This window comes from Muntiacus reevesi, chromosome 6 (genome assembly GCF_963930625.1).
Source record: "Muntiacus reevesi chromosome 6, mMunRee1.1, whole genome shotgun sequence".
Taxonomy (NCBI): Eukaryota; Metazoa; Chordata; class Mammalia; order Artiodactyla; family Cervidae; genus Muntiacus; species Muntiacus reevesi.
The window spans coordinates 49,035,736-49,048,608 of NC_089254.1; the positions used below are offsets into that span (position 1 = coordinate 49,035,736).

Consider the following 12,873-nt stretch of genomic DNA (forward strand, 5'->3'; position numbering starts at 1 on the left):
ATTCCTGGTGTCTCAAACTGCCAAAGCTACGTTTTTTTAAAAGTATAAAACTGCATGTGGTTTTAAAAGTGTATTAAACACACAAACAAAAAGTGCATAAACACTACAGATTTAAATTTGTTGTAATATCTTCTCATTTATACTCTAGCGATCAAGCTGAGGCTTAATAATTGTGTCACACCTAACAGAAAATGATTTGGTTTAAAACCCAGTCACCCAGTACAAATCTTTGCCCAAACCGTAGCTAAATGAAAACAGCCATGTGCTTGGGGGCAGATCCTGTTCTAACTTGCACACTCTGTTTACTTGGGCTTGAACCAGGCGACCGACCAAGATCTTTAACTTGATTCTTTCACATGCATCATTTATTATTACCAAACTCCAACTGTTCCACATGCAGAAAGAGAAAACACACACTGAGTCCTTACCAGGTTAGTAGCTTCAAGCAAAATGTGTTTGAATCAAGAAAGAAATTTTTACAAATTGCCATGGAGATTTTCAGAGCACCAAACACATGCTTAAGCATAACAAAGCAACAGAAAGAGAGTGTGTCTACAATATCATGATCGAAGTCCACTGCTAGAAGCTCAGTTCTCTAAGAGCAGGAGGCACTTTTGTCTTGTTTGGGAATTGTCCCCCCAGTGTCTAGAAGAGAGCCAGTTGTGTGGTAGGCACCCAATAAATGTTTCTGGACTGAATTAAAGAATGAATTGGCTTGCAGAGTATAGAGGTTAGTGAGGTTATCACCTGTGTCTTTACTTCTCTTCTATGAACTTTGAGAGAAGGCACACAGCTACCAATGTGTCCACCATCCACTTGCCTCCTAACTGATGAAACAGCCACCGTCTGTGTGTTAGAAGGAACAAAACCCCCGGTTTGCCTGCTCCAGCATGGAGCTCTTGGACCTCTAGCTTGCACGGTCCAGGTTAGGGTTCTGTGTTATGATGAGCAGATCCCTATGTATGATGGAGGCTTATGTCTGGGCACCTGGCAGATAGAGTAGCTGGTGAGGAATCAGAATGGGCAGGTCAGAAGGGAACAGGTCCCGGCGTGAGGAAACGCGGAGCAGTGTTGCTCTCTAGCCACTACTCTTTTATTCATGTATCTGCTTAGGGAGAGAACTGCCCAAGGAGAGTGTGAAGCAAGCACTTCAAGTGCAGGGTCCAGAGGCTTGTGCCCAAAGACACCCTAAAGGGAGAACCTGGAAGGAGGTGGTGCTTCAGCTGATGCCTCACAGACAAATGAATACTTTGATTTTTGAATTTTTTAATCCATGGGATTTATGCTTTCCAAAACAAAACACATACGAGAGTTGACAGAAACTCTTACCTTGTAGATTGCTGGCAGACAGGTCTCTTGAGTCCATGTTCCACTGGGGCATTCCTCCAGTCGCACACATTTATCACGGCACCAGCCACACTGCACAAAGGAAGGGGCGGAGAGGCACTGACTGCAGGACTGGAAATGTTCACAGCCCAGGCCATTCAGCGGGATCTTGGTGATCTGTGAAGACAAGTGATGGAAAGAGCTTCCAGAGGGGGATTTTGCTTGCTTATTAAATAAAAACTAAATACATCAAAGATACATATAAATATAATTTTACAGAGTCTAACAGAGATGCCACTTATGTGCGCACATCATGTAATAATGCTAATGTGATTAAACTTAAAAAAATTTTTTTCCTTCCCTCCACTTTTGGCACATATGTGATAAAAGTAACTATTACTGGCCAGTGAACACAAGCATTATCACGCAATGTCAGAGTTTCTATTTAGTGGCGACAGTGAGATGATTTTACTTTTTAAAAAATTTTTTATTGAAGTATAGTTGATTTTCAATGTTGTATTAGTTTCTGCTATATAACAAAGTGAATCAATTATACATACACATATATCCACTCTTTTTTTGATTTTGTTCTCATACAGGTCATTATAGATTATTGAGTAGAGTGCCCTGTGTTATACAATAGGTCCTTATTACTTATCTATTTTATTTGTAGTAGTGTATATATGTCAGACCCAATCTCCCAATTTATCCCTCCCCTGCTGAGATGATTTTAAAATAACAAGAGAGTATAATTTAAGCTGCTGGAAAACACACTTGAACCTCTGGGAAATTCTAAGTAAGGTTACATATCATTTTGGCAACAAAATGCACCTCCTCTCAGGGAAAAGGCCAGCAAAATCTCTTCCAACGTACACTTCAGGAGTTATCTGCCTGCACTAGAATTCTGCCCTTAGGACTGTAATTCTCATTTTGTGTGTTTGTCTTTCTCATTGAGAAATACAGGACAAAAGGAGAAGTTTACCTCATGAACACGACCTTCCATAGGTCCAATTTTCCCCAAGTAAAAATTTAACTTGATTTTAGGAGATGTCTGGAATACTCAGGAAAGAGCTTCATAGAAAAGATGTAAATCCAGATGAGGGAGAAGTTAAAAAGGATCAGGTGACACTGGCTGTAAATATCCACTCAGGAGGAACCACACTGATGGAAACTTCCTAAGGAACAGCGCTTACCTTTTTCCCTGTGACAACCAGTGTGTAGCCATTCTGGTTAGGTGGGTGCTCCACAATCACTTCTGGAGACACAGGGTGGGAATCCAGGCGAAAATTCACGTGAGGAGTTAATGATCCTGATCGAGAAACCACAACCTGAGAAACAAACCAGAAAGCACTCTTAATCCAACAGTCCAACAAGCTCAGTTTAAATACACTATCAGGGGAGAACGTGGATGATAATGGTAATACCAGATTAGATGAGCTCATGGATGTTTGAACGATATGCCCAACAGCTTACTGCACTGTAAATCAATACATCTTCTAATCTCCTGTCTTGAAGACAATTTATCTGAACCCCCAAGACAGAGTTTTGCCTATGATCTTTTAATGATTTCTAGGAAAGGAGATCTTCCAGCCAATCAGCCAGCACATGCAGACACATCCTCACGATTGTACTGGGAACTGGAGGAGCCAAAACTCACCCCAGAAGGGCTCACTTATGCTACAAGGATTCTGGATTATTTTAATATCTATCCTCCTGACCCTCCCACAGGGCAGCTTCTCTTGACCTTCCGGAAAGGGTAGTGAACAGGGAGTCTAGAGGCCTGGATCTGGTTCCAGCTTCGCTACCTTTTAGCCATATTTATAGATCTTTTGAGGTTGAAATAGGCCCTCACATAACTTTGAAATGATGTGCTGTCATTTCTTATAAACCATTGTCCCATTGTACATTATTACTTAGACTATAAATAAGGTTCTGTTTCTTGGCCTGGTTTTATAATAAGACCTGATGGTTTTAACAATGTCTTAGGAGATTTGATGAGTGGTGTCATTCTTGCTGTCAGGTATTTCTAATTTGGGATGGTTCTCAGCTATAAAAGTTCCATCAGTCCAGTTGCTAGAACCCAGTAATAATGAAGTCCAGGTATAAGATCAGAAGAAGGTGAACACTCAGACTACAGGAGAGCTTAGACGCATTCTCATTCTTAAACAGGCTATAACGTTCTATCTTCAGGAGGGTGCAAAATGCTGAGCATAGCTCTGGGCTTGAAACTAACTTTATGAAATTGCTTGACACCCAAATACCCTTTCATGTTTCACTGAAAGGGTATTTGTTTGCCATGTTTGAATCATGGGACAAATGTGGGCATCCGTGAAATTGAGATTAAATAATAAACCACTTCTACTTCAGCTTTCTTATCCATAAAATGGGAATGAACTGCTTAGTACTCTAACAAACACACAACATAAAAATGTTTTGGGGAACCAGGAGTAAATTTTTTCTTCAGCACAATAAAGGAGTATTTACCCTGAAACAATTTGGGAAGATTCCCCAAATCCCTCATTTGCTCCCACAGAGTGGACTGTTGATAGAGAAACGAACCAAGTTCACACAGATCTGTAAAAGTTAAACACCATGACATTGTTTTTTCAAACATTTGCTCTACACCAAACACTCAACACGTTCAAAACAACTTCATTAAGCAGGGTGGCTGTATTTGCAGAGAAGTTAAGTGATGGACCGAAGGTCATTTGGTTGGAACGGGAAAGAATGGAAACTACTATTATCCCTAAATTTAGGGCCAAATAGTTATTTGTGACTTTTGTAGGGAATGCAAAAAAATTCAGTTACCAGTCCTACCTCCTGCTGGTGCTGGTTTCAAGCAGAATACCAGAACATGTCTAAATCTTCTATAGCAAATTATTTTAGTTAACCAATTTTTTCTATCTTGACTTACTTCTGCTGCTCATCACCTCTTGTTTTTCCTACCCCTCTTGCTCCCCTGCTCCCCATTTTAAAAAAATATTTCTCTGATTGTTGTCAATCACTTCAAACTGCAAAGGGAAAAAAATTCCTTTTCTCACATACAAGTAAAAACCAAAACAACATATTAGCCTCTTTTAATAACCTGATTCTGTTCTCTGCCTCATTCTGTGCTTTCTGCTTCACTGGAGATTATTCATCCTTCTGAACCTTCCTATAGATATTTGAATTTTGTGTCTGTCTCTCTTATACCTTCCATTCTATTCAGACCTCCTACATAACGATCAGCTCCTACCTTTTTTCTCCTATCTTTTTGATCTCTTTAATATCATTTCCCATATCTATAATAAGCAATCTCTTCTTAATTTAATAGGCCATCATCTTTGACTTTGGGCTTCCCTGGTGGCTCAGACGGTAAAGAAGCCACCGGTAGTGCAGAAGACCTGGGTTTGATCCCTGGGTTGGGAAGATCTCCTGGAGAAGGGAATGGCTATCCACTCCAGTATTCTTGCCTGGAGAAATCCATGAAGAGAGGAGCCTGGCAGGCTACAGTCCATGGAGTCCCAAAGAGTCAGAGACGACTCAGCGACTAACACTTACCCTTGACTTTATCAAATATCTGAAGCCCATTCAAATATCCATTTCCCAGAAAGAATTAATATTTCTCTTTTCATAAAGATGCTCTTTGCACCGCTGGAACTTGGATAGATTGATTTGGTTCATTATCTGTTAAGACTCTTTATCTGGAGAACACTGTATATGATGGGTACTGAGCCAGGCATTGTATTAAGTGCTTTAAACAGGTATTTTGTTTCACAATAAAGCCTACAGGGTAGGTACTATTATTTTCCATAAAGAAAATACGTTAGAGAATTTTAGCTAGCAAATACAAGTCAGGTTTCCAAGGAACTTTCTCTCATGCCAGAAACTGTTTGCTTGACCTCTTCTTAAACACTCAAATATACTCTTGGAGCACCAGAGTAAACACCAATAAAAAACTTCAACTCTGAGCTCCCAAGAGCCACTTGTGAGTCAAAGCATTAAAACAAATTTCACAATATGTTTGCCTTGCCAAATACTCCTTGTTTCAGTAATCTTGGCTGCACAAGTTAAGTGTGCCTAAAGAGAAAGACTCCACATCTAAATAGTTTCTGATAGCACAGAGGAAATGTTATTAGCACAACTGACAAGTTCAACTTTTGATCATGAACTAGGATGAGTGTGGCTTGGTATAAAAAATGAGATGAAACAGAGAAGACAGGAAGGCTGGGGAAAAGTGAGATGACTGCCTGGAGTTTCAAGCAGAGATCATGTCACAGATGCAAATACCTTTTCAGTTGATCATTAGCCCTTTCTCTGGAAGGATACCTATTGCTATAAAATGCCATGAATGCATTTCTATCATTAACTCCTCACTTTCTCTTCTTGCCAAAATTCTAAGTAATTGGGTAACCACTTTAACTCTCAAAATACTCCTGAAGCAATGTTTGCAAGAAATAAGGAGTTCCTTTTGGTTGTCATGGAGATATTTCTAAGGACAGAACAAAATCCAGCATTTAAATTTAATTCTTATGATAAATCACCTGGTAGTTTTAGAACAATTAGTAAGAAATAGAAGACCAGCAATTATATTTTGAGTTTCTACTGTGTTGACAATTAATGCTCTATAAATGGGATCCCACAGAGTTCTCTTGCCCTCTTTCCACCATGTGAGTACACAGCAATCTGGACCAGGAAGCAGACTCTCACTAGACACCACATCTTCTGGCACCTTGATCTTGGAATTCCCAGCCTACAGAATCCTGAGAAATAAATGTTTGTTTTTTAAAGCCACCTAGTATGTTAATTTGTTACAGCAGCCCAAACTGACTAAAACACCAGCAATAGGTTTACATCTTAAGTATGTGAAAGAAACTGATATTTGTCTAGAAAGGAATCAGATACGAAGAGCTTTGTTTCAACCAAGGTAAACACTGAGCTTTCTAGAACTAAAAAAATGAAACATAAGAAGTGGAAATCGCTGATTGGTGCTGACAACTTAAAATTAGAAGTATTAAGACAAAGTACCAGGCAGCAAAAGTTGAATTAAATGAAACTGCTTTGTTCAGTCACTCTTTTTGGTAAACAGGCACAAGTGTTTCTCTACCAACCTGACACTACAAAGGCCAGGATATGTATAAATAGCAATTTTCTTTATGATTATAACATCAATGTGTGTGTCTCAACATTTTGAAATGAGTTAAAGTGAGTCGAAATGAGTCAAGACCAAATTGAGACCAAGCATCTAAGAAATAAATAAGCTAGTAAATTTGTAACAATTTTAAAAATCCAAAACTTTCAAATCAGTATTTCAAATATAATGACTATAGGATTAGTCAATCTATACCCAGAGTATATCTATCTGAATTTCAAAAAGGCTAATGATAAATATATTTCATTTTAAAATGCCTCTCTATTTCTTTTAAGTAAGCACCTAAATGAGAAATTCCAGTTATTCCCTGCTACTAAAAAAAAAAGGTTAGCATTTTCCAATGTTTCAAATACTTATGATGTTTTAAATTTCTATACTATAACAATTTATAAGATGTATGTATTTCAAGATCATGCATTAATTCATTTTAGGAGACTATATACAAACTAGGCTTAATTTTTTGCTATGGACATAACTCTGTAATTATTATTTACAATAGATTTTTTTTCCTCACAGAAGAAATCTCAGAATCAATGAAACATATTTTCTTCTAAATAAATATACCAAAGTTACTGTTCTTTATAGATGTAAGTAAATTAATGATGTATGCCTTAAAAAAAAAGGCAGATGACATTTTTACTTGATCATTTTATAAAGGAGATAGGTAAGTCAGCAATCTCTGAAGAGAATGTGGAAGTTCAGACTTCGTTTGGCTGTGTCCCTGCAGGCTGCTCACAGCATTGATGAGTTGATGATCTGTGTCTACATAGTCTAAAATAGCAGTAATCCCAAATGTAACATGCTGCAGGCTTCAGCACAAAGCACTGAAATACCACGATGGTGGCACAGGAACCGAAGGAATTTGGAGACAGGAGGTCAATAAATAAATTGATTCTTCTTAGTGGAAGTCAGTAATTACTCTCAGGTTCACTGATTACTAACATAATCCTTTAGGTAATGGTTGTAAGTAATGACCATGAGCTAAGGATGTCTTTTTAGGTGATCCCTACCTCTTGAACTTTCTTACTTAAGACCAACCAGTCCAGTTAAGAGAAAAGGGCTTATGGGTGGTAACAGCATCACAGAAAGGGGGATAGGGGAAGAGAAGGATGATACCAAAGAATCTAATGACATCTATGACAGCGCTCAGGCAGTGGCCACTGTATGCAGACAAGCCAGTGACTGCGGAGATGAACTTGCAAAAAGTCTGGAAAGTGTGTCCCCACCCCTACCCCATCCCTATCCACTCACTCTCCCTGGCCTGACAGTCATGCACAAATATTTTAATAGCAATGCTTGCATCTAGAGATTAAAGGCCTTATATAAGTGCTGTAAAAAAAAAAAAAATCAAGCAAGCATTGTTTTTGGATGTAGATTAGACGAGGAGCTCAGAAGGGGAGATGTGGGCAATCCCTGTGATTAGTCCTGTGATCTTCATGAGTATCCCGCTTCCCTCTCCCACGTAGCCCTGCACTCTGTGCTCATGTTCTCCAGCCTTGTTCTTTTCTACATCCCCACCCCCTCCACAACTTGTAAGAAGCCCCGTTCTTACTGTTTACTTACACTATCTCCAACATTGTTTATCATATTATTTTACTTCAAAGCATCCCAAGAGAGCAATCACACAAATAAAAACTGTTTTTGAAATCTAGATCTACATTGACATGGCTCTACAGATAGACTTGAATATATGTACACATTAGTACATTTAGACATAGCTGCACCTGTATGAGATAAGTTACATGCTTAAATGTTAGAAACATGTCAAAAATGTCTTTTCTTCCATACATATAATATTGTTAGCTAAACAATATAAGTCTTGCTAATCAAATAACCACTGTGAAATACCTGATTCACTTTGCACCCAACAGCTGGAGCTGAAGTTTGTATTCCCAGCCAGAGCTGAACATAAGCACAATAGGAAAGGCAGAAACAGCTGCAAACTCTTGGGAGAAAACATTTGCAAAGCAACTTTGCCTTTAGGCTTCAGGGTAGGAAGGAAGTAAAATCATTCTTCTGTTCCTTTTCATGTATGGCAGCTGTCTTTGGGGAAAAAAATTATGTCCCTTCTATTTTGTAACAGAAACTTCATAGTATTATTGAAACATGGATTGTAGAAACTTAGGCTTGGCCACAGATTCAGCACTTCAGTGCAGTCAAAACATTTACAGAAGTTAAGTCACTGCTTGGATAGATTAGGCTGGATGGTCCCCAAGTTTTTGCTGTACTCCTGACTCCATCTCCAACATTATTTGCTGTAAACAAATTGGATTTTAGTGATGGTGATTCTTTGATCCTTCAAATGGTTAAGGATTATTTACATAAAATTTTACCAAATGGAATTCTCTTAGGCAAGTGGCAGAGAAACAGATCCTCTCTCGGTGAGTCTCAATAGCCTTGTTTTCTCTAGGTATCAGGTACATGTTTCTATCTCCCCTACTAAAAATTTAGTTCTTCAGAGGAAGGTTCTCTGTCACAGCTTCTGTTGCCTCACTGATTTGCCTAGTAAAGCATAGTTAGTATGTTCCTGATATATAAGGAATGAATTGAGAGTTACCTGCTTTCAAAAAATTAAAGATATCAGTGCTTTTCATAAGAAAAGTATTTATTTAAATACTGATTTTCATCTTTGGTTTTAAAAATCAAGGATATCAGTGCTTTTCATAAGAAAAGTATTTACTTAAATACTGATTTTCATCTTTGGTGTTATGGATGCACAGATATACTATAGCTTCTTTGATGAAAATGCTGGGACATAAGAATAAAACATTTGTTACAGCATTTCTATTCTAATGAAACTGATATATATATAACATACCACTTGGTGAAATCTGAAATCTGTCACACAGCAGAATTTACTCAGTTATTAAAGCAATCTATACAAAAATGGAATTTTATTAGAACTTCAGAGTCTGGAAATAGGCCAGGAACCTTGTGATGTGAAAAAGTGTCAGACCTAAAGTGACTGTAGAAAGCTTATTAATATGCAACCAGATTGGTGATGTAATACACAAAATAAAAAAGCGAAAGCAGAAAAAAAGATAAAAGGAGGCAAATGAACATAGGGAAACCAGTAAGAATTCAATAGATGCTAGCTTCGTTCATTCTTCAGATTTTTCTTGAAATTCTCAAGAATAACATCAATATCAACCAAAAACACATATAAACACCAGAAAACAACACACATTTTACAAGGATAGTGGATATGACTATATTTCAAATTTGTTAAGAGTGCTTGTCTGTGTGGGATGGGGCTGGGCATCTCTCCTTAACATTTTGAGGACAGAATTAAATGGTTTGGAGTGGGTAAATAGGAACACTGCACTGGGAGAGAGGGAACAAGGAAGAAAAAGCATAGTTAATTGTGAAGCAGTGTGACGAGGGGAGACCAAGTGTGGAATCATTTAGAATCTATATGATTCGTTGTGAAGTGGGAAAGTTTTATTTACACGTTTTATGATTTTGCAAAAATTCCACCAGGCCCGCTAGTACAAGAACATTTGATGCATATCCAGACCACTATAAAGATAGTGGTAGTTTTTAAAAATATGTTTTGTTAAAGAATATAGATAGAGAATGTACAAATGAGCAAGTCATAGGAAAACATCATCATCTTCAATTGCTTTACAGTCATTTCCTGACCAGGATGTTAATTATGTCAGATGATCACGAAATAAATATCTCCCTTTTAAAGAAATTTCTAGTCTTTGTGGAAAGTCAACATTTCCATAGCTACCATCGTCATTGTGCGTTAACCAAGAATCTACTAATGAACTCATGTTGAAAGCACTACCAATAACTATTAAAACAGTAAAACAGACCCAACATGAGAGCATCTTAATTTCTGCAAAGTGCTAGGGTATTTGTATCTAGGAGACATGATAACTGCAACTCTGAAATGTGAACTTTTATTGTATGGGAATACTGTTGCTATCCATTAAAAGCATTTCTTAACAAAATCTGGATCTTTTTACCCCCAGTGTTTGCACTTCTTTGTGTCTGACCCCATCATTTTGCAGAATCAGAAGAGCTGGAGTTACAATGGGATTCTGATGATAACGTCCCTTCCTAACGCCTGCCAATATTTCTCAATGATGTGAATGTTTCCTCTCATGGAGACGCACGGTTCACACAATAGCTCTCTTTTGATCCGTAGCTTCCCCTGAAATAGGAAAACATCGCCTGGAAGTGCTTTAATTGTTTCATTTTATTTTCCAATCATGTGATTTAAATCATGAATGGAAAAAAAAACCTCAAACTGTTCCAGGCAAGAAAATTAAAGCAACCACATTTAAACTGAAAGCTTTAAGAATTTAACAAAAAATGGTCATACACTTCAAGAAAGGGACTAGGCTTCATTGTTTTGCTTTCAGTCTGTGTCTCTAGCTTCCACTGTGATTTTCACTTTACAGTATTTGCCAAAACCTTACTATAAAAAGAGAAGCAAATTAATTGTATGACACTGGATAAAACAGACACAGCCACTCTCAGGAAGTATTGTACCTGCATGAATCGACCCTCTGATGTCCCGAGATTAGCGATAGTGAGATCTCCTTTGATAAAGGTGGATATAGATGTTAAGAGGACTTGGTTGAACTGGCCCGTGAATAAGTCAACGCGTGGCAAAGCTGTGGTAAATTCCGTTCGATATTCATCACTGCGCACTTCACATCCTGATGAATTTCTCAAAAGTGTCTGGAATAAAATATGGTCACAGAATTAATGTGAGTCCAGATGCGAGCAAGCTGTTAAGAAACTTTCCAGTGTCTTTTCAGAGGTTAGAGGGAATGGCAAGGATAACAGACAATCTGCAAATGGACATATAGCCCCAGATAGGCAGAAACAGTTCCAGTGATCTAAATGACTTCAGTATCAGTAAGAGCTGTTGTATACACACAGACTCAAAAACTAGGGCTTCCTTGGTGGCTCAGATGTTACAGAATCTGCCTGCAATGCAGGAGACCCTGGGCTTGATCTCTGGCTCAGGAAGATCTCCTGGCAAAGGGAATGGCAATCCACTTGAGTATTCTTGCCTGGAGAATCCCATGGACAGAGGAGTCTGGTGGGCTACAGTCCATGGGGTCGCAGAGTCAGACACGATGGAGCAACTAATACTTGCATTTTGATTTTCTAAAACCAGGGTCAGATCTTATCACAGTTTGTACCACAGTTCCACATGTAAGTACATAAAAACAGACTTCAGCGGGCGCTAGTAGGAGAAAAACAAAACTACGAATGTCTCAGGCCTGGACATAAAGGCAATGCTTCTAGCAGGAAAGTCCAATGAGATGGATATCAACTGGAATAATCATAAATGTGGGAGTCACACTGGGACAGTATATTTTAAACTGTGTGCCTTTGTGTACAGTGAGGTGGTGAGGAGTGATGATTTATAGATAATTCATGGGAAAGCAGCAGAGAACCAACCCTAGACCCAGGTGCCTGCATCATACAGCAATTATCTATAATATGATTGTGAAATTCATGTTACTTCTGTTTCAGTTCTCCCATTTGTAAAACTGAGAAAATTACAGAAATGCACCTACCTTACAGAGCTGCTGTAAAGATTAAATGAGCTAGTTTACAGAAATCTCTTATAAAAGAACCCAGTACACAGAGAACACAGAAAAGTTGTCCTCATTATGGTGAAAGGCTCAAAAAATACAAAAGCTATACATCAAATGTTTTCAGTTCAGTCGCTCAGTTGTGTCCGACTCTTTGCGACCCCATGAATCGCAGCACACCAGGCCTCCCTGTCCATCACCAACCCCTGAAGTCCACCCAAACTCATGTCCATCGAGTTGGTGATGCCATCCAACCATCTCATCCTCTGTTGTCCCCTTCTCCTTCTGCCCTCAATCTTTCCCAGAATCAGGGTCTTTTCAAATGAGTCAGCTCTTCGCATCAGGTGACCAAAGTATTGGAGTTTCAGCTTCAACATCAGTCCTTCCAATGAACACCCAGGACTGATCTCCTTTAGGATGGACCGGTTGGATCTCCTTGCTGTCCAAGGGACTCTCAAGAGTCTTCTCCAATACCACAGTTCAAAAGCATCAATTTTTCGATGCTCAGCTTTCTTTACAGTCAAACTCTGACATCCATACATGACTACTGGAAAAACCATAGCTTTGACTAGATGGACCTTTGTTGGCAAAGTGATGTCTTTGCTTTTTAAAATGCTGTCTAGGTTGGTCATAACTTTCCTTCCAAGGAGCAAGCGTCTTTTAACTTCATGGCTGCAGTCACCATCTGCAGTGATTTTGGAGCCCCCCAAAATAAAGTCTCTCACTGTTTCCATTGTTTACCATCCATTTGCCATGAAGTGATGGGAACAGATGCCATGATCTCAGTTTTCTGAATATTGAGGTTTAAGTCATCTTTGTCACTCTCCTCTTTCACTTTCATCAAGAGGCTCT

At 38.6% G+C, this 12,873-nt stretch overlaps 1 protein-coding gene across 3 annotated transcripts in view; it reads right to left on the reverse strand.

Moving 5' to 3' along the window:
• Positions 1-12,873, reverse strand: part of MET (MET proto-oncogene, receptor tyrosine kinase) — a 111,412-nt gene that overhangs the window by 42,822 nt on the left and 55,717 nt on the right. For 2 of the 3 annotated variants that reach the window (XM_065939929.1, XM_065939927.1), the window contains exons 3-5: positions 10,961-11,152; positions 2,520-2,654; positions 1,330-1,503 (exon numbers count right to left, since the gene is read on the reverse strand). In XM_065939929.1, the coding sequence (XP_065796001.1) occupies positions 1,330-1,503; positions 2,520-2,654; positions 10,961-11,152 (501 nt within the window). The remainder of the gene's footprint in view (positions 1-1,329; positions 1,504-2,519; positions 2,655-10,960; positions 11,153-12,873) is intronic. The other variant, XM_065939928.1, reaches the window with a different exon arrangement.